This window comes from Ptiloglossa arizonensis, chromosome 9 (assembly GCF_051014685.1).
Source record: "Ptiloglossa arizonensis isolate GNS036 chromosome 9, iyPtiAriz1_principal, whole genome shotgun sequence".
Lineage (NCBI taxonomy): Eukaryota > Metazoa > Arthropoda > Insecta > Hymenoptera > Colletidae > Ptiloglossa > Ptiloglossa arizonensis.
Genome location: NC_135056.1, coordinates 7,491,670 through 7,515,214, shown reverse-complemented (window position 1 = coordinate 7,515,214; position 23,545 = coordinate 7,491,670). Strand labels below are relative to the sequence as shown.

Below are 23,545 nucleotides of genomic sequence, written 5' to 3'. Positions count from 1 at the left end.
GTATGTTTTTCAATATATACATGAACATTTTACAGGTCGTTCCAGAACATGTAGGCAAAACTTCACAAACGAATTCAGTCTACCAAAATGAGGAGAAAAAGCAATCCGAACATATGCTCGATACGACCTTGTTTCCCAGTTACAGTCCTTTTTGCCTTCTGGGAAATCCTATGACAAATTGAGCACTTCAACAGTTTATAACCAACGTTTCTTGTCACACGAAGGCCTTGCTATCCGTTGTGTAAACGCTATTTTACAATGTGCTTGAATCCATTTGGTGCATTCGCGTGGTTACAATAGTACGCGTAGATCTCTGTTTGTGGGTGCAGCTAAAGTCTTTGGTTTGCGATACACCGGTAGATAACGTCGTGGTGATTTGACTACGTATTCGAGAGAATTTCCAGCGAATTTGAATAGCTGGTAGTTTTGAGAAGGACGAGAAGGTCAACGATAAGACATTTAGAAGCTTGTATTCGAGTCGATGGTGTCCACTTTCGAACAATTTTTGGGAAAATAGTCGAAAAACTAGTGGGACGTACAATATAAAAATGTAATTCGGAAACAAGATCGTACGAATTTTCTTTCTTACTTCAGTATGTTGAATTTGTCTCTGAAATTATGCCTGCATGTTATAGAACACCTTGAAAAAAGAGGATATATGGAGGATCACATACAAGGTAAGTCGATAAGAACTGTCGACAAAACATTTAACATGAAATACTTTTTGTTCAAGGGAGCCAATAAAACGAATGGCTTTTTCAATATTTCGTGTTTTATATTTGCAGAGATATCGAAATTTCAGAATACTCCAATTTTGCTTTTATACGATACAAAAGCAGATGTAATTCGAAAGCAAGTAACCATATCGGTCACGTATGTGTACAAACTTTCTTTCTTATTTCAGCATGTTGAATTCGTTTCTGAAGTTATGCTTATACCTCGTGGAACATTCTGTAAAATGATTATGTGCATCGAGAAACACATACAGAGTGAGTCGATAAGAAATCTCGTTATTCGTAGATTCGATCAGAAACCGTTTCACGTGAAATACATTGTGTTCATGGTGGTTCATAGAACGATAGCCTTTTTAATATTTCGTGCTTCATATTTGCAGAGATATCGAAATTTCTGAACACTCTGACTTTACTTTCACGTTCCAGACGACGAGGTCCTTTAATTTGAAACGACTGTGCCATTATCCTATCCTCGGTTCATGTTTTATCCGAGAAGAGCCGATGGAACTCGTGCGCACATTACTTTTGAGAAGACTCAATTCTCCGGGCTGAAAGGATGAGACACAAAGCGATAGATAACCGATCTTCAGCGAGGAGCAAAGATCGATGCTGCCATGGCCGGCGGCGGTGTCTTTAATCGCAATGGACTGCCGAACATCGTTTATACGCTTATTTGTTCTACAGACTTTTCAAAAGGAAATAGATTAATTTTTACCGGCCGTGGCGTACAAAACGATCCATCGTGAAGTACACGTTTATTAACCGTGCTTCCTCCCTCCTACAGGAATTTTTTTATTCCAATCAAAGCGTACAACAGGAATCGTTTAAAAGGTGTCCGATCGATTCTTACGAAGAAATATTGGGTTCGGAAAGTGATTTCGTTTTCCAAAATGGAGAATATATAATTTAATAAAATGTCTATACACTCTAAAAAAATCGTGTTTCATTTTCACCAAAAAAAAAAAAAACAAACGAAATGACTTTTGGAACGACCTAATAGAATTTTGCAATGTGGAGAGTTGCACAATGATTTTACGTTTTCAAGGAAAATATTTTTCCAAGGTATATTGTTATTCATTGAGTAAGAAGCTTGTCTGCATCATTTACCTTGTGGAAATTTAAACAAGTACTTTGTCTCTTTTAACAAGAATTTCTACATTGAATTACGATATAGGAAAAGCAGCCATTTTGAACAATATCGTTATTCGTCTCTGGATGCTCACCGTACAAACAAATTCTTATTGCGAAATAAATTTCTTTTTACAATACCCTCACTTATAATTTACCACAAAAATTGATACTATCGTTATTTGAATCCTTAAGGGGGTATTCTTGTCTAGAATTAAAAAAAAATTGTTTCTTCTTGAAACTTCGATCATTTTTATTATTAAAATTTAGATAACAGTCTCTAGTTTATAAATCGACAACATTTTTTTATTTCAAACCTTCCAGGTGGAAGGAAACAACGTTCCACCAAAAGGGGTTCTGGGAATCGCTATTCGCTAATAACCTCGCCATTTTGTACGATTTTCGCTTTCGCGAAATAGTAAAATAAAGCTGAAAGTTACATTTATATTCTCCGAAAAGGACAATATTTTTCCCTTAGTAACAACTAAGAAAAAAAATTCCCAAAATTTACCCATTCTTTGACGTCTCAGATCGATGTCCCCCTTAAGAGAAAAAATCGTATCATCGATTCTATCAGGTTGCTCGAAAAGTCATTTCGTTTTCCAAATTGGAGAACGTATAATTTAATAAAATGTTTATACACTCTAAAAAAATCATGTTTCATTTTCTGACTTTCCGAACAAGCCGATACTTCTATTTTTTCCACCCCCGATGATTTTTCTTCCACGCTGAAACGATCGTCCGGAAAATACAGTTTCCCTGTGACAATTAAAAATACAGTTCTCCAAGTAAAATGATCGTGGCCCGGATAAACCGGTTCCCGATTTTCCGTACAATCTCCTTCCATTTTCTCGGTTAAAGGCGTTTCACGTTATCTGCCCCCTATCCCCCTAGAAATTTTATCAGGACGTATCGGATCTTTGCACGGGAAACGAACGGCATTCGATAAGTATGCATTCTGCAACGCCCTCGGTTTCCGGACGAATAACGATCGATAAATAACGAAGTTCCAGCTATTGTACATGGAACGTTCCATGTACTAACAATGTCTTTGTTTCGTTTTTCAACGTTTTGTCGGTGCCGCGTAGGTGGAAGGGCTCTATCCGGGCGTAAACGGCGAAAGTAAATTTCGGAAAATTCTTTTCCCACGGTCGACTTAACCGGGAAATACGTTGTTCGTTACCGTTAGTTTTACGCTTCTTGAACCAGCCGTATCTCCATACACTTGAAACGCATTCACGCTTTTCCTGGTCCTGTTGGTACCGTATCCTGCGCACTTTCGCGATTGAAACTTTAATCCAGTATCGATCCCGATTCCTCGATTCCCAGGCTGCCATTGCCGCTGGTATATACCTGGATTATCTATTATTAGAGTCACCTAATACGGGAACACCGGTTTGAATGACGATTAAAAATCGACGAGCGGTAATTAAGGGGCCGATAAGAGCCTCCGCTGGCACTATTAGCGATATTGACCCTTTGGATGGTTGCTACGTCAGCGTGTCGGAGTAACATTTTACGAGGTTCGGTTTTCGTCTTCTCGAATTCGAAAGAAGGTTATTCTTTATTTTCATCAATTTGTGTAACTTCTTCTCCCGGCTGAGAAATCGATCGATTATTTCGAACGAATCGCGCACGCGGTCTATAGAACCCAGATACGATTAAACGCGAAATATTTATTACCGTTACATTCGGACTTTAATCGAATTACTTTAATAATTCAATCGAATTTATAACTTTATACATTGAACGTATCTCCTCGTTTGTTTTAAATAATGAACTACGGAGTCGGTCCACGTTTGGAAGTTTATTAATACTTCCGGTCACTGATTGGCTCGTTCCTTGCAGAGAAAAGATTTTTCGATAATAATCTAACGCAGAGAAATATCCATTTTGAAATATATAATTAAGTAGGATTGGTACGTATTGTACGACCGTAAATAAGATTTTGCTTATTCGGGAATGTTGATCACGTTTTTAACAATTATCAAGCCCGAGTTTATTAATTAACCCGCAAGCTGTGGAAATTTCAATTATTTTCAATTTTAATTAATGGCATTTGTTTCTTTGAGGTATCTTGATTAAACCGAAGTTTAAACCCAGAGCTTTGTTCAACATGGCTCGAGGGCAAGAGAACGAACGAACGAACGGTATCGTGCGTATAAAAAAAATAATTTTTATCGATTTCAATTATATTCCGTGTGACCTCGATTCTATAGCTATCTCTGAAATGGTATCTTTCAAAATAATCATCTATACGAGTACTTGGTTTCCACCTATACGTATCACAATGGCGATCAGATTTTGGTCCTCTGTGTTTAATTTTGCTGCTCGAACATACCATATCGTTTTTATTTCCACGTTTCTCGTTTTGGCGAATTGTATACAGTTTACATCGTTTATCAGAAATGGGTACTCTGTTTCGGATTACATGGCTACTACACAAAAATTTAGTACTTTACCAATTTTTATTTTATACCAGATATATCGCTTTACTACGTTCGATTAATTTATAATATATATCACAGGTAAGTAGTGATATATAATATTAGTTCTACGTGCATTACTTTTATGTATTTAAAGTCTTTTTTAATAAGTACAGTATTTACCGAAAAGTTTAGCATGTATAACGTATAAACTATACTTGTTTCACTTTACAATGTTTGTTATAATTTGTATTTTAAATACGACAAGCAATTTATATATTTCGTTATTACGTTAATTGTCGAACAAATACGACGTAAATTTTATTTTTCCGTCGAATATTTTTGAACGTGGTACAAATATAAGAATTTATTTTGTACAAGTTTATTTTGTAACGCATTCCCAATTATCAAAGAAATAATTGTCTCTGCGATTCTTCGTGTTTACACGAAAATCTATACCGAAACGATATGTGAAATTGTTTGCCTTATACAGTCGAGCTGTACATTTGTTCAAATTTCTAATAATTTTTGGTTTGTTTATTCTATATTAGTACCACCGTATAATATTTACAGATTGAAAATTTGAGACATTTAGCATTGGGACTATACTTTTGTATTTTCGTGTTTGCGAGAAAATATATTTATATCGTTAAATTTTACCTCCAAAATGTGGTTTTTAAAATATCGAACGAATGTTTGAATCACGTAAGTTCGTGAGAGTGAGTGTAATGAGTCAAATGCTTTTCAGGTTGTTAAAAAGTGTGAGTAGTCAAGAAACTAACAAACATAATTTTTGCCACTAAGAGATTTAAGCTACGAGTTAATTTTAAGGAAGAATAGAATCAAAGTGAACAACTATATTAATAGATTTAAGCTACGGGAGTTAATTTTAAGGAAAAATAGAATCAAAGTGAACAACTATATTAATAGATTTAAGCTACGAAAGTTAATTTTAAGGAAAAACATAATCAAAGTGAACAACTATATTAATAGATTTAAGCTACGGGAGTTAATTTTTAAGGAAAAATAGAATCAAAGTGAACAACTATATTAATAGATTTAAGCTACGAGAGTTAATTTTAAGGAAAAATATAATCAAAGTGAACAACTATATTAATCTTGTTTTCCTTAAATTAAACTCGACGGTTATATGTTCGCACGAATGTGCCTCAGGCTCGCGATTATTTAACAATGAGCTGGAAGAAGTAACGTCGCAAGTCCATTCATGGTCGTTGGACGTTCTGGAATTTACACGACTTTCATCGGTATCCTTGAACTTATTTCATCCATTATATCTAGTTTGTCGTCACTTTGTAGCCTAATGCTATGCAATCGGTAAGAAAAACTTGGACACGGTTGAGAAACCAAGCAGTGTATGTCCGCTTGCTCTATTGTAAAATAGCTATGACGATAACTGGAATAATGTCAATTGTGTCGTTTAAGTATCGGTCATTGTTCGACTATTATTCATCGGGACTCTCAAGCGTTTATATTATTTCTATATTTGTATCGAGTAGCCGTAGATATTTTTGGTCGATGCTAAGTCCAAATATACGCGATTGTTATACATACCCGAGGCAATTATTTTATTTATTATGGCACCGGTTCCACGATGAAATTCGTTTTAGGTAAAACGAAATTTTGAATAAAATATTGCATCTTCCATGGACTTTCTGCATAATTTTCTGATTAACTACTTGGAGAAGAAACGGTTGTATGAAAATTGAGAGTGGCGCAAATTAATTAGGCAATTTGTACTCGTTAGGACATTTTCAACTTCAGACGCGTTCGTTATAACCTTCTCCTGGTACATAAATTAAATAGATATTGTTTCCTGATGACTTAGAACATTTGCTTGTTAATATGAAAAATCAAAGAATCGTGTATATAGCAAAAAACAAGTTAAAATTTATTCGTTCGAAACGTTTCGATCATAAAATTTAAAAATTTTCTTTCATATATTTCTTGTTTTCTTCATTTGGCTGTATAATTTTGTTAATTTTATATTATAATGTTCACTTAGTCTTGTTCTATTATATTTTTTAAGAAGATTAGAACCAATCTTACCGAAAAAGGTTGGAAAAATTTAAAAACGAAACATTTGAAATAAATCAATTTTTACTTGATTTGTTTCTGCTGCATCTATAATTGCTCGATTTCTTATAATACCAAGAACATTTACTATTACGCTGTATAAATGCTTTTCTTTTTCGAGCAGCATTAAAAAATGGCCATTTAGAAATACCGTTCTTTATTTTAATTTTTGCCACCGATTCTTACCAGAACCATTTGCGAAGGAATCGATTTTCATGAAACTGTGCAGGTTTGTAGAGCGACCAGAAATAAGGGACGCGTATTTCTTCTTAGTTGCGGTAACTCAAGTTTAAGGGGTGAAACTACCTCTCGAAGTTTTAACCCTCTGATACTGTCTTCAAAACTATTGGATATAGGAGAAACTCGGATAATTCCACGATACTAAGATGTTTTTGGTGTTTTTTCTTAAAAAATTACAATAAATACATAAAGGGATAAGCTCCATTATATGTGAACAACACAGGATACATTTAATAATTCATTGTTCGGTTTATTGCAATTGTTCGCGTCTTTGTCGTATTTATTTTATAATATATCTACACTAAGATTGAAACTTGGATTCAAGAATCTTAAAATCTATAGTCTACGTATTTACATTATGTAGTGTTTTGTATAGAAAAAAATAAAATAAAATATTTGATACATCTCAAAGTTTTAAAAAAATTAACCGTTTAAAGAAACAAGTAAAAATATTTTGCATTATAGATTAATAAATATCGAGGCTCGATATTGGTTTGAGTTTTTATTTACATTGATAAAGTTACTCGATTTTAATTTATTAGAAGATTGTAAATCGACGGAAAACAGAAGCAGTCGATGTATGCAAATTTGAAAACAGATTTGTGAAAATCGAGGATGAAACGTTAATTAGTAGAGAGAATGCAGTATATTTGAAATAGTGTTGGTAATTTGGAATATTATTAGTAAATAATAGATGCGAACGACCTGTTAACTAATTTGGAAATGTTCCTCAGCAGGTATTCAATCGAGGCAATCATGGTTAAAATATGTCAAAACTTTAGAGCAAATTTACTCATTTCCATATCAATTCTACGATTTCGTTTCAATTTTGCAATTATTATGAGAATGTAAAATGTGACGTGAAATTTTACGTTACAATGCCACCGTTGCTATTCGGAATACCGAAGATGAATGTATAATAATATGGAATAGCAAAACCTACCGAGAAGGATGTTGCGTGCCTCTTCTGCACCGTGAATTACAGCGAAGACAAAAGAGAAGAATGGGTGCAATGTTTCATGTGTTTCGTGTGGGGTACATTGTGAATGTGCTGGTTATGACCCCGGAAGTTACATCTGTGACTACTGGAAGTAAATTCTACCACTTAAAATTAACATTTAAGATGATCGTTCCTAAGCTGTGATTTTTTATCACGATTCGATCACAAGAGAAAATAATTTCATTATCCGTTCGTGTTTTTAATTTTACATCGTGAATAGTATACACAGATATCGTTGTTTCAACTTACGTACATATACCCTGACAAAATCGTTTGTCATTTTTCAATTAGTTCAGTTTTTAATTCTAGTTTCAAATACTCTTTCTTTTTTCATTATTATCGAGAATTTGAATTGTCAAGGTTATTAGTTTCTCTATGGTAGAATACTATTTTACTGTTCCCAACTCCCATAGTAATTTCGTAGTCACCTTAAAGAAACTCATACTTCAAATATACTGCATTTCCACTATCCCCTATCAATCCAGTTTTCAGTTCAAGTTTCAAAAACTTTTTACTGTTTTCATTATTACCGAGAACTTGAAATGCCAAAGTTTATTAGTTTCCCTATGACAGTATACTATTTTCCCGTTCCCATTTCCCATCGTAACTTCGTAGTCACCTTAAACAAACTCCCACTCGAAACATACAGCATTCCCACTATCCATGACATCAATCTACAAGAATTTATTCCAACCTTCCCATCGAACCTCGATTAAACGATCATTATTTCCTCGTTATACGTCCTCTACAGATACATCTTATCGAAATGTATCTAATTTCCACGTACCAAAAATGACCATTCTGAATATCGTCCCGCGCGATCTGTCCTAATCTCCATCCAAATTAACAATGTAACGACCGGTCACGCCCTATCGCAATTGGTCATTTAACGGGTTATTGCGTCTAAACACTCTCGAACGCTTGTTCGGGCGGGAACACGCTCGGGGAACGTTGCCCCCGGGCTGGCAATGCCACCCCAGCCCCAGCTGTTCCCTTTTCACCGGCTCCGCAGTTTATTTCCCCGCGAACCCTTTATCCGTGCTGCTATCCATCTACGGTTTTCCCCGTTGGTTCCCTCCTCCACCCACCTCGTCGTTCGTCGTCCCCCAACGGAGCGGCGACATTTTTTCTTCTCCCGTTTCGGGCGTCATCTGGAGAGGGCAACTCCGAAGGGACCGCGGAGTAGATGAGGGAGCGGGATGAGGTAGACGCCGGCGGAGGTGGACGTAGGTTGTTCGTGCAATCGGTGGGATAGTCCGGACCCGCGATTTGGCAGCGATCCACCGGCGGGCTCTCCCGAGCTGGACCGTGGCCAACTCTCCTCCTCGCCCGGATAGGGATTTCGGTTCGATGTGCGGCGACAATATTCTACGTTTATACGAGAACCGGCGTTAGCCTCCCCCCACCCCGCCGCCCGTTCGCCCGTCGGACCCTCCGATGTGGTGGGGGGTCCGCCCAACCCCCACGACCCCCACTCTCCCCCTCGTCCAACCGCTGTTCGATCCTGCGGGTCGACGTTGCGCAGCCATTGTGTCCCGCACTCGAAGCTGCTGGTTCATTTCGTTGCTCCATAGGCAGCTGAACCGACTTATCGAGTGACGAAGTATATAGACGCTCGCGGAGCCTGAAAACCGCTGAACGTGCCGTTGAATACCTATCTGCCTGGCGTGCACGCGGCGAACGACGGTGATTCCGAGCGTGATCGAGAAACCGATGGGGGTGATCGGTACAGCCACGGGGGAAGACGCTCGATGTGTCTTCTTCGGGGTTCATTGATTTCCGTACTCCGAAACTTTCAACTTTCGAGCCAACTTCCCGCAGACGCTACCCCTACCTACCACCGACCACTTGGGCCCGTCCTTTACGACCTTTGCTCTTCCTTCGATCCCACTTCCTTCTTTGACCGTTTCCGGTATGTTACGAGTCTCGGTCCTACGACGAGCAAAGGTGTGCAATTGCTGTCGGATCTTTCCAAGGGGGTTTTTTTTTTCTCTTTAGGGTAGCAGGAAGCGAACAAGGTTAAACTCAGGCGTTTCTCCACACGGTTGACGATCTTGTTTGTCGGTCTTCGCGAGAGATCATAGGGGTCGTAAAATGGCGCGATTTTCGGAGCGATTCAGGGAAGATATCCTGTTACGAGGGAAGCTGTTTCGAGTCGAGTTTTAGATCGTTGGAAGTAAAATATGATTTCGTTCCATGTGTATTGACGACACTGTAATTTGTACGTTAGTCTTCGTAGTCGTAGAGAATCGGTGATAGGAGAGACACACTGTGGGTTCAATATTAGGTTTACACGTTTTCGAAATTCTTACTTCGATACCGATTTCACAGTTGTGCTTATAACTTTCATTGCAGAATTTCTTTCCGATACCAATCTTCACTGTTACGAAATTTTAACTACCGGGACTTTTTGTTTACCGTTTTTCGCTGTTACGTGAATTTAAACTGTAGGATTTAGGTGTTTCGTTCCAAAGTTATTTTGTTCGAATAGTACGATTCAAAATTGAAGTTTCAACGTAACTGGTGCGAGGTTTACTGTCGCAAGAATATGAAACAAGTAGAGGAAATTCGACGTTCGATCGTTTCGTAGCTATAAATAAGGAAGAAACAATTATTAATCGAATTTCAGGTCCTCGATATCCGTTTCAATTAAACGCAACGAACGTTTCAATGAACAGTTCGACGATTCAGTTTACAGCTGAATCATCGCAACAAATTCACTGATACCGAACGCTCCAGTGTTGAATTAACTCTTGACCCCTTTTGAGAACTTTGGAAATTCGTCGATGAAAAAGTTTGTTTATGACACGAGGGTATCCGCGCGAGTGGCTATCAAAAATGAAAGCCGGGCTCGTTCTCGACGCTTATCCATTTCGCCAGGTCTTCGTTCGCGCGTTAAAATTCAACGATACACCTAACAGTCTTGTAATAGTCACGAGCAATATTTGACAAGAACCGGTTTAAAGATCGGTCTATCGCCTGGCATTGTGCGTGGACACCACTCTCGGTTATTGTGTCCTCTGTACGGGCGATTAGTTTAATCGATTGATAGACGAATTGACCGAATAACGAATCGAGTGGCTGTGTGTGTTATCGATAAAAAGTATCAGTTTTCGAAAGTGCTCGAATCTCTGTTAGAGCGATTGCCGAAACTGTATAGAGTGATGTCCAACCATACTTTCGAGATTAAATCTACACGCTTAAATAAGTAAAAAGAATTTTTGCTTTTGAGGTATTTTTCTTAAAGACTGTTAATTATTATATATATAGGGTTAGTTACTTAAAGATGGAAGTTGAAGAGGTTTCGAAAAAAGATTGAACGATTTCGAGGGGAAGATTGTTCGATACGATTATAATTTTTGTAAACAACGTCTAGAGATGTTATGAAGATAAAGTTTTTTCTTTTGAAATAGAAGTATGCATACGGATAGATCGATCAAACTGGTTATTTTTTATAAAAAAGTATTAACTTATTTGTATCGAAATATTTACAGAGTGGCATTCGTACAGCCAATTTCAATTATGTTCTTGTTTTAACTATACGTGGTATTCTTCTCTAGGAAATGATAGAGGTTAACAATTTGGATTGATCCATATCATTTTATATAAAATTCTGTTGAATAGGGATGACATTTTAAAAATATTTTCAATTTTCTTAAATATATTTTGAATAGAATTACAATTTACTGATGTAGTAAGAGTTCATATCCGCTGTTTTGTATGTTTGCGAAATATATTTATCTCATTATCGTACAGATACGAAGGTTCTATTATTATGGACCACTAAGAATCTAAAAGTAGGATTTCTTGGAAAAAGATTCCCTCTTCACTGTGTTAACATTTCATTCCTCTACAGTACGAGTACTGTTTTGCAAATATTTTAATTAAAACATCTCTCAAAGTAATGGTTCTTTGATATAAATAACACATTAACACTTTTTTACAAATAACGAGTTAAATCGATCGACGTATTAAACAATATATAACTCTACTTAAAAAAGTACAGGACTCTACACGTCTACTTATAAAAATTCTAGTCATATTAAACAATGTCTCCTTCGAAACCATTCAATTTTCGTTCGAAGCCATTTTCGATACAATTAACAGTTTCGAAAATATTTCAGCTTCCACTCTTAAGTGACTCATCCTGTATATTGTTTTGTTACTTGTTGTGTATCGTTCAATTTTTGTTCTATTTTTTGCGTTGTTTAGTTACAAGTTTTAGTTTGAAGTAATGTTTCAAAATTTGGTATTGTAACAACGCTTTAACCGCGCTTCGTCTCTGCACTTTGTTTTGTTTTTATCTCTCTTCTTTCTTAATGTTTTATTTTCTATATATACAGATTGGGCAACAAAGATGTAAAATAAATGAACGAAAAATTAAAGAAAATGTTCGAAGTGTTTGTCTTTCGCGTTAATATACTACGATTAACCCGATTTAATGTTTAACACACGCGCTTAATGCTTACAGAAATTACCAACGACCATAATCCGTAAGAAGAAACACGAAATGGGCTCGAAATTATTCGTACGCTACCTGGTAATTTCCAGCAAATGCGAAACTCGATGCTGAGACGTGCCATAGTCTCATTTTGAGCAGTTCCTTCGACCCCATACTGCGTAATTTTCTTAATTTCCCTATAATTCTGTTCATTTAACGAAATATAATGCCGAGGATACAGGAAAAATTGTGAAACGAATCGTTTTTAATATCACAATAATTCTTATTTTAAATAAATATCGATTTGTGCACGAGTAATTGAGCATTTATACGTATATATTACACGTGTATAATACACGAAGAATTAATGTACGCGTAATATAACCTTATTAGTGTAAAACTGAATAAACGAGTAAATTTTCTATAATTGGAAAGTTATGTGCCTGACACTATATTTTTATAACTCTTTTTACAATATCTGTTTCAATTTGTCCATTCACTTTCCGAAATACAGGAGGGTCTCGATTGTTGCACGAGAGTCTCGTTCTTTGCATTGTGTGTGACAAGTAGAAGAAATGGTTATGTAGCAAAGTAAAATTGCAGAAAGAACTAACTGGTAATGAACCTATAGATAATGGAAGTACTGTATCAAAATGGGAGTACTATGTCTTTCTTATTGAATGGATTACCTCGATCGTTGCACGTACCTCGATACTTGTCATTTCTTTGCGACAATCGAGGTTCTACTATATTTCCATGCGTTTACGAATCATCCAGTATAGACAAAACTCGATGAAAATTTAAATCAATTTCCACGTTCTACTTACTCGTAGTAGCACAATCTCCTTAACCCGATACTGATTTTTCTTTCTCGTAATACCCATATTTTCGAGGAGCAGCTAGGAATATCGTTTACCGTTGAATCGGTATTTGCTCGACGTAGCAGAAAGATAAAATTGAAGGATCGACGAGGCACAGTCTGGGAACGGTATCTCCTTCCTTCTCTATCGAATCATAATGTAATAAGTACTGGTGATAAGAAAAACTAGTTCGGGAGCTGCGAAGACGAAAATCGGTTGGTCAGCAATGTAAAATTGCTGAGTAGAAACAATGGCGGAAAAGAGCAAAGAGAAGTAGTGGATATTGGATGAAGTTCACGAGCAAAAAGGGGGAGAATCAAATCCATTGGCTCGTCACCTTATCGTTAAGTCATAATTGCGCGGGGCTATTTGATCGTTTATACGGTCTGCCGATGCAGCGTTAAAACGGTCGATTGCGATAAAACAGACAAGAGAGAAGTTACGCGAGAGAAGCGTTGATACATAGTGAGATAGCCGACAGAGATCAAGTTCAATGGATTTCTAGTAAGCCCCGTAAGGAATATCGAAGGGATCTTATCTGGGACGATATTTGTAACCAAGATTCCGGTTCTTGCCAATTTACGTTGCACTTTCGAAACTGTCGGCCGCAATTACTCTGTATTGATTCAGGAACGAGCCAGCGAGACGTAATACGTGTTAAACGACTCTTTCTGCTTTTTGGGGAAAACAAACCGATGTGTTTGCAATTATCGAAAATTTGAAACATTTTTTTTTTTATTTTTACATTCAATATCCTTGTCAGTTTTATCGCTATCGATTATTGCTTCTCTTTCTTTCGGAATTGTAGATTTTAATTAATTGTAGTTTCTAATGAAATTTATACTATGGTGCTTATCATAGGTACTGATGAACGATGAATGAAATTGTGAAAGTTGTATTTTGTTTAAGTAACGACTATGATTTATAGTTGATTGCAAATATTTGTTATTGGAATTATTCTTCTGGAATAGAAGATTTTTTCGATTGTTTTTTTTTAAATTGTATTGTTCAAATTGTCACAAGTTTCGTGTAACCATTTACTCAAACGACTTGAAATTTTACATACATACAATGCGAATACTTCTTCGAAGTGACATTAAAAAAAATTACACAATTTCGAAGAGTCAACTTTTAGAGTTCGTAGAAATCAAGGATTATTTTTGTTTCTTTCTTCCAAAATTGTTCAAACATTATTATTTTACCCTGGACTAGATTATAGTTACTTCTATTTAGTACCAACAAAAATTGAATTCCAAATTGAGATTTTAACGAAATTATTTTAAAACGTTGAGTAGTGTGGCCCATTTGTGCATCAGAGGGAGCCAAATTCTATTTTTCGTTTACACATTCATAAAAAAAAAAATCAATATCGATATTCGTGTGATAATACCGGTGAAATAAAAAGAAGATTGGACTCGACGTTGTAGAAATAAATACAAACATCGCAAAATTTTGTCCTCCCTCTTAGTAATTTTTTGTTACGCCACTGCACGATACGATAGGGGTAGTTCAATGTTTGAATAAAATGTTTTTGCTTCAGACTCCGTGACGGTGAAATGTTGTAGCAAAAAAGCACATTCCTTTTGTTGCTGTGCACACTGTAGTAAGTGACAGGGAAAGACAAAAAGGGCGGATTTCCGGTCGAAATTATGTACCGTGCACAGGGTATAACATTAAAGAGCATGACCCTTGAAGGTTGCTGGACTATTCAGACCTTGGATTAAAGCCCAATTAACCCGTATACAGACATTTCACCCCGCTTTTGGCCAACATTCGTACTGCTTTTAGAGATTACATTGCTATACCATTAGCCAATGTACGAGAACAAACATTTATTCCGTTTTTGTAAACAAAATTTATTTCGATTCTTATTATTTAAGAATGGATAAAGAATTTTCGTTGCACGTTCCACAATTTTTGATGTATTATAGATCGAACTATTACGAACATTTCAATTATAATACACAAACTAATCTTTATAAAATAAGTCTATAATTTGTATATATATATATAAATAAAATATTAATGTTCCTCTTTACTGTAAGCATTAAGAAGGTAACAAAGTATCGGATGAATGTTGTACATACTCTTGAAAAAATCAATTTATACAATTCGCTAGTCTTACTTATGCATTTGACAAGCCAATACGATTATAGAAATTTATACACGTATAATCATTGATTATATAGATTTTAATCATTGAAAGCATTTAGGTGATATGTCAAAGTGTTTCATGAGTAACGAAAAAGGTTCTATGTGTAATTGTCTAATCGATTCTATTTAAATGTGTAGATGAAAATCAGACATTTTAGCTATTGTAAGTACAAATTTCGTAGACATTCAAAGTGGTTGATGAATATTGCACATTGTTTGTAACGAACCAGCGTGCATGTAAACTTAGCTACCTGTCCATTTATTAACGCCTCGGTATCACTATAACAATTTAATATTCTGGTCAAGGTAAGCATTTGGCCGACAGTCAAAGTCGCTGATGAATATTGCACATTGTTTGTGATAATTTAATTTGCATGTAAAATTGGTTAGCTATCTATGTATCGTCAACCTAATATAATTATAAAACTTAAAAATTCTAGTCTTGGTGAGACTTTTAGTCGACATTAAACGATAAATATTGTTCATCCATTGTACCAAAATATTTCCCGCGTAAATTAGCTAGATATCCATGTATTTGCTAACTTAACGTGACTACAAAAATGTCACATTCTGGTCATGGTAAACATTCAGAGAGCTTGAAAAATATTGCACATACATCGTCTCAAAACGATTTGCATCCAAAGTTGTTCTAGTTATCCATGTACTTGCCAACCCAGCACGGTTGCAAAAATGTCACATTCTAGTCATGGTAAACATTCAGAGAGCTCGAAGAATATCGCACATACATCGTATCAAAACGATTTGCATCTAAAGTTGTCCTAGCTATCCATGTACTATATTTTCCAACCATGTATTTAGCATGATTGCAAAAATTTCATATTCTAGTCATGATAAGTATCTGGTAGACATTTGCAGAGTCCAAAGAATAATGTACATCCATCGTATCAAAATGGTTTGCATCTGAGTTTGTCCTAAGTATCTATGTGTTTACCAACACAGCATGGTTACGAACATTTCACATTCTAGTCATGGTAAGTATTTGGTAAACATTCAGAGAGCTCGAAGAAGGTTAACACATCCATCGTATCAAAATGGTTTGCATCTAAGTTTGTCCTAGCTATCTATGTATTTACCAACCCAGCATGGTTACGAACATTTCACATTCTAGTCATGGTAAGTATCAGGTAAACATTCACAGAGTCTAAAGAATATTGTGTATCCATCGTATCAAAATGGCTTGCATCTAAGTTTGTCCTAGCTATCTATGTATTTACCAACCCAGCATGGTTACGAACATTTCACATTCTAGTCATGGTAAGTATCAGGTAAACATTCAGAGAGCTCGAAGAATATTGTGTACCCATCTTATCAAAATGGTTTGCATCTAAGTTTGTCTTAGCTACCTATCTATTTACCAACCTAACATGGTTACGAACATTTTACATTCTAGTCATGGTAAGTATTTGGTAAACATTCAAAAAGCTCGAAGAAGGTTAACACATCCATCGTATCAAAATGGTTTGCATCTAAGTTTGTCCTAACTATCTATGTATTTGCGAACCCAGGACGGTTGCAAAAATTTCAGAATCTAGTCATGGTAAGTGTCTGGTAAACATTCGGTGAACAGGAAGAATATTGCAGATCTTTCGTAACAAAACGGTTTGTTTGTAAAATTGGTTAGCTGATCCTACCCATATATTTGATCGGTGTCCGGCCATACAAGCACAGTGTGCAAGGTAGTACACCGGTAGCCCAACCCCTCTGTCCAGCACATAAGGACGAGAGTGCACTCGACGAGGGTCTCGACAAACGTCATAGCTCCTGAACTTACGAGCACACGTGCGCGTGTGTACATGCAAGCATACTCACGTATTTCATTGAAATAGAAAGGGTATTCGCCGGGTACAGAACAGTTCAGCCTTGCTTTCAGGAAGCTCGTCCATCTGTCGTTGAACGCATGAGGTCCGCCCTTGTCGTGCTGGCATACTCTACCGACCCGCGAGTACACCGCCTAAAACGTAAATGCGAGCTCCGAACAATTGGCTCCTTCGATTCTTTTTTTCGTTGCGCGCGTCTTACTCGAACCTGCGCGGCCATTGTGCTTCACTACTTTCCCGTTTTATCGCCTCGAAAAGAACAAGAAAAGAGTCTTTGAGCGTGAAGAATCGCTCCAGCAATAAACGAGACTCCGTCGCGAGTATTCGTTAACACGTTGACTGTCGAAGAGCTTGCGTGGAAATTTACCTGGCCATTGTTCCAAGTTACTTCGTACTTAAATTATTTTCAATCTCGCTTTCGGATTTCTACATATCACGGTTTTAAAAAAATTAGGCTACAGTAATCGAAATATTAGTGGCATGAACACTGGGTATCCGATGTGGTACTCGACATACTTCATCTCTTCTTGTGTTCAGTAGGTAATGTCTAATAAAAATTATCATCACATGGTAGGTTTATTTTTTTTTATCAAATGCAGTCTAAAACATAGAATTTAAATTTTATAGTTGGGAACTATCTTAACTTCATCGTTTTATCTCTGTTCTTGAAGTCGACGTAAATTTTATACGAAATCAAAGGTAGAACGAAGTAAATACGTTGGTATTATTGTTTAACCGTGTGTGTGTTTGATATTTTAGTTTTAATACAATTGATTTACTAAACGAGATAGATCCATAGTACGTAGAACACTTTTTGTTCAGAATGAATTGGTGAACACGAGAACTAAGGTCGTAGAACAGGGTGCCTTACCCTGCATATAGAGTGTCCTATTTAAGTTCATCCAACGAAATATCTCGTATGACACTAATTAAGGAAAAAGAGGTGGAACGTGTCTTTCACGATTTTGAGAGGAGATTCGAATAGCATTAATACATGTACATGAAACGACAGTCAACGTGTTGAGAGATTGTTGAATATTGAAAGTTTGTGGTTAATATCTTAAAAGTAAACGTTACCTTGCCACAGTTCATGTATTCGACGGCCGTTTCTCGGTAAAAGAAGAAGACATAATCGTCGTACGTAAACGAGCTGACGAAATTCGGTCCTGTAAGCAGAAGAGCCAATTCTGTTATGTACAAGAAACGGTGCTTTGTTCAAATACGTTAATGAAATTAAACTTAATAAAATACACCGATAAAATTTATTCGAAGTATTTCATAATATTATCGTTCAGATCGTTGTTTAGGTTACATCGTGCTCTTCTTCGTTGTAAAGATGCTTCGGTACTAGAATATATATGGAGAAGGAGGTTTTGCTATTGCTCAACGTTTAAATTCTGAGGTTGTTAACTGTATAGAAATTCACGTGGAAAATTATTAACGAGAGTAATTACTGTTTAATATTGAATAAACTGCTGGATAAAATCGAATGATGTCTCATAGATCAAATGTTGAACAGAAGTTTGACATACAGGACGATCGATACAACTTTGACTTCATAAACAATCGAAAGAGTTGTCATAGGATAATGATAGAGATTTAAATGACTGTATCTAGAGACGATAGTCTGGGTCTACAAATCTTTGTTTGTAGAAATGTGATTTAATATTGTAGAAATTAGAAATTAGATCTACTTTGTAGAAATTGGATAGGAATGAAGTGTTCGTTTCTCGGTTTAATTAATTTTTTTATACTCGAAGGTGTGAAGGAGATTTCAAGGTTATCAAGTGGAACTATATGTTTCTCGACACGTATAAATACATGTAGCGAATATGACCATTGAATTCATTCAAATGTGGACTATACTCGTATCTTCAACACCTTTGTCTACTTAAATTACGTCGAATAGTTTCTGTAATATACTTTCGTCGAATAACATTCTTTGACATTATCGTTACTTTGAATAGTATTCAGCTGTAACGGGTTCTTTATCCTGTAGATTATCTAAATAAATATTTTCCACGTTACTAGCAATTGCTGCTGCTTGTTAACAACCTCGATATTTAAAGAGAGCTTCGATATTTCTATTTCTCTTCTCGATTCTCCCAACTAGCGCATAAACTCGATTCTCTGTTCGCGAATTCCGTTTGAAATATTTCACGGCGCAGAGGAAATAGTCTCTTAATTTCATGCTCGTCGATAGATCTTCGATAACGCTGCAATTTAAGAGCACCGTGTGATAAATTGCTAACGAAACGGCCGCGTGGAAATTGCGATCGATCAAAAATTTAGGGAGACGAGCTTAAAACGGATTACGTAATTTGTACAAAACTCGGAACGCGAATTTGCGACACAATTTACCGGCTATAAATACGTGAAAAAAAAAAGGGAGAAAAAAAAAGAGAGAGAGAGGAGCGTACGACGCGAGAGATACGCAAATTGCCACCCCGTAATTTATGCAAAGCTTCTTACATCGCTTAAGCATCATCCATTACATAGAAACAACGCGTAACGAACGCAATACCATGCGATAACTTGTCGTCGTGTAATATCGTAAAATTTTATACGGATGTTGCGCGATGAAAAGGTACGAGGATTCGAAAACAGGACGAACGCTGCTGAACGTTCCGTTCCGTGGCATTTGTCCAAGTGATGCCGTTAAAATGTCGATTGAAATGCAAAATGTTTCCATTACAAGAATATTCCTGAATTTTATGGTCCACGGGAAAACAATTCTTTTCTCCTTAAAGCTCGATGGTGGCTACACTTTATTTCTGGATTTTATTTTCCATCCGCGTTTCGAAACTTGAAAAAGACTCATTTCTTCGCCACGTAGAATACAGTACGATTACATTTCACAAATTGGAAAAAACAAGTCTATATTTCTTTCGAGCGATTATCGTTTCCCAACGACGCATTTTATATACTAATATTAAAAATGTAACGTCGTTTGTCATAAATGGCTATCAAAGTTTTCGTAAGTGCAATATGCAACGTATGGTTACACGTGTTTTCTTCTAAGACGAATATTCGATATTTTGGAATTTATTTAATAGTATTTTCTAATAGATAGGTATAACAAATTTCTTTCTCGACTTGTTCGTTATCGATGACAGGGAATATTTTGACTTGTGTTTTTAGATGGAAAAATAAAATACTTCAGGAAGAATTTCTTTATTCCACTATACTATACTATACAGAGTGGTTCGTAATTCATGGTACGAACGAGGTCAGGATTTTATGGCTCGAAATAAAACGAAAATCACGTATAACGAAATTGCGTTCGAGATATCGTTTTTTGAGAAAAATGCATTTAGAAATTGGTCGAGTACATCTAATTAACAATTGACGTTACGGATGTCACTATGGATCGCTGTTGAGACGTTGATAGCGTTTTTCTATACGATGTCGGAGTTTGTTTGTTATGAATATTTACCAATTAACGCGTTTTAAAGTGTGTGAAGGAATACTTTAACACTAGAACGTATTCCTATTTCTATCACACCACACACGTATCTTCGAAGTTAAATGGGGAAAGAAGAAATTAATTTACAAGTACCATAAGTTGTACTGTTTCAATAATTGCTTCGATATTGCAGACAAAGGCACAGTTAATAATTAAGTAATTTTAAAAAGAATTTTGAAACGATATTTTTTAAGTTTAGTCAAATTAACTCCTTTGGTAGTTCCAGAGTTAAACATCTATACTGTAATGCCAGTTGTTAGATGACTGATTTTCAAATGCATTTTTCTCGAAAACGACACTTCTAATGCAATTTCGTTATCCTTGATTTTCGTCTTATTTCGAGCCATAAATCTCTCTGACCTCATTTGTACCATGAATTATGGACCACCTCGTATAATATATAGTTCTTTTTCTTCTTCCGAGAGCTTAGGGACCCCCGGGGGTCCGTGGACTACAGTTTGCGATAGGTATGAAAAAGCAAAACGGTTAACTTTTATTTTTTAATAATCCTATTCGAACTTGTACTTTTCCTTACAAAAATATTCTTACGGTACTTTCACTGGAAAAAAGCATTCACTTCGAGAACATTTTCCGAAATCTTGTACAACAGATATTTGAACACTCTTACGATACAAATTCCAAGAAAACAATTATTCGAAAACTCTCGCGAAATGAACAAAACTCTACATTTATACTACACCGTGTTTAATCGTGTTCAATCAACGACACATAGTACCGTAAAAAATACAATAACTCGCTACAACGTTTGTTTCGAACGCAGGTCCCTTCCCGATGATAAACTCCCGTAAGAATCATCAGAATGATCAAACTCGTGAAAAATAACAGGCCAGAAGAGGCTTTCACTTATCCCGTTGCCGGAGAACTTTCGTCGTTCGTTCTTGTAAATACGATTCCAGAACCACGACTTGTCCGTTCCGGGTGGAAATTTATACCGCGCGATAATTTTTATTTATCCGTTCTCGTTGGAACTTTAAACGCGCGAACTTCTATTCTACGCTATCCGTTGTTTCAACGGGACACTTGTAAGAAATTCCGCAACCGTTTCGAACTCCTGCGTGCACGCGGTGCACGGTGGTGTACGTAATATTGAAATGCACGGACGAAAACGCTAGGCGGAAAATCCGGGAACAATTCGGGTACCGTGTCACGGTGAACGTCGTCGAGGTGTCTCAGCGACGCACGAATATTCTAATGTAATTAGCGGGAGTTCCATTACCGTTTAGCTGGTTCAGATCCAAGCGTTCGGTCCGTATCTTCTCCCTGTGAATCAGCGGCTCGCCACCGGAGAAGTCGGCCACTGTCGCGGCGTACAGCTGTCCCTCTGAAACATGCATAAATGCTCGTGTCAGTCTAGGTCGCATCTCTGTAACATTTGCCTGTTAAACGAGTCGGCTAGGCGGGAGCCGACGACGGTAAAGACACCTTCGAGTTAATTTCCACGTCCTGTCGTGTCACTCGGAAACCGTTCGCGGAATGCACTTTGCTACGAGCTTCCGTCGCGCGGCGTATGCCTGCGGGTAATCATCGTACATTGTCGTACCCAGTATGTCGCGAGGAAGGCTTCCCGGGGACCGTAGCCCCCATCGCAGTGGAGTCGTATCTCGCGTTCAGACCCGGCAATTAAAGAGCACTAAATTTCACCCGGGACATGTGTACCTACGTACGTACAATCCTTCGTGTTCATTTCGACTGCACCCGCGGCGCAGGTATTATAGATGCGAGTGCCGCTTGTCACCAACCGCCGCGAGACTCCTGGATGACTGCGATGCTATGCAAATCGTGTAACCTTTCGACACGGTTACGGCTGTCGACTGCTTTTTCTCGCCGATTGAACATTTACACGAGGATACTCTCGGTGGAGTATCGTAATCGTCTTGCGGATGTACGGGCGTTGCAACCACCAGACTTTCAAATGATATCGTACGAGTATCATAGTCTCTCTGTTAGATTCTTTGTAGACAGTGAGTCGAAATTGTGGAACGAAGTTTTCATGGATGTACGGACGTTGCAACGTCTAGACTTTGAAATGATATCGTAGGAGTACCATAGTCTCTCGGTGGAGTATCATAATTGTCTTGTGAATGTTGGACTCTTTGTAGACAGTGAGTCCAAATTGTGGAACGAAGTTTTTGTAGATAAATGGGTGTTCCAACGCGCAGACTTTGAAATGATATCGTAGGAGTATCATAGTCTCTCGGTGGAGTATCATAATTGTCTTGCGAATGTTAGACTCTTTGTAGACAGTGAGTCGAAATTGTGGGACGAAGTTTTCATGGATGTACGGGCATTGCAATGCCTAGACTTTGAAATGATATCGTAGGAGTACCATAGTCTCTCGGTGGAGTATCATAATTGTCTTGCGAATGTTAGACTCTTTGTAGACAGTGAGTCGAAATTGTGGGACGAAGTTTTCATGGATGTACGGGCATTGCAATGCCTAGACTTTGAAATGATATCGTAGGAGTACCATAGTCTCTCGGTGGAGTATCATAATTGTCTTGCGAATGTTAGACTCTTTGTAGACAGTGAGTCCAAATTGTGGAACGAAGTTTTTGTAGATAAATGGGTGTTCCAACGCGCAGACTTTGAAATGATATCGTTGGAGTATCATAGTCTCTCGGTGGAGTATCATAATTGTCTTGCGAATGTTAGACTCTTTGTAGACAGTGAGTCCAAATTGTGGAACGAAGTTTTTGTAGATAAATGGGTGTTCCAACGCGCAGACTTTGAAATGATATCGTTGGAGTATCATGATCATCTTGCGAATGTCAGACTCTTTGTAGACAGTGAGTCGAAATTGTGGAATGAAGATTTTGTGGATAAACGGGTGTTGTTGTAGACTTGTCAACGTGTAAACTTTCAAATGATATCGTGGTGCTGTGCATCCTCATAGTTAAACTTGTGCGAGCGAGTTATTAAGCTGGATGTGAGATTGTCTTTATTGAACGTATTATTATAATCATTTTGTGAATATTAGATTTTTTCGATAGTGATACTTGTCTCGGATATGTTTATTTATTTCCCTGTGAAACTAATTATTTTATACAAAATAGAAGTTACAAGTGTACAGCGTTAGTCTAAAGGAAAAATTACATTAAGAAAATATTTATTACTGTGTACCTGGTAATCTCAGAATGTAAACG

General features: G+C 36.9%; 1 protein-coding gene across 3 annotated transcripts in view; it reads right to left on the bottom strand.

Annotated features, from left to right (window-relative positions):
- Positions 1–23,545, bottom strand: part of LOC143150923 (semaphorin-1A) — a 715,101-nt gene that overhangs the window by 45,407 nt on the left and 646,149 nt on the right. For all 3 annotated transcript variants that reach the window (XM_076319521.1, XM_076319523.1, XM_076319522.1), the window contains exons 7-9: positions 21,619–21,723; positions 17,993–18,081; positions 16,908–17,049 (exon numbers count right to left, since the gene is read on the bottom strand). In XM_076319521.1, the coding sequence (XP_076175636.1) occupies positions 16,908–17,049; positions 17,993–18,081; positions 21,619–21,723 (336 nt within the window). The remainder of the gene's footprint in view (positions 1–16,907; positions 17,050–17,992; positions 18,082–21,618; positions 21,724–23,545) is intronic.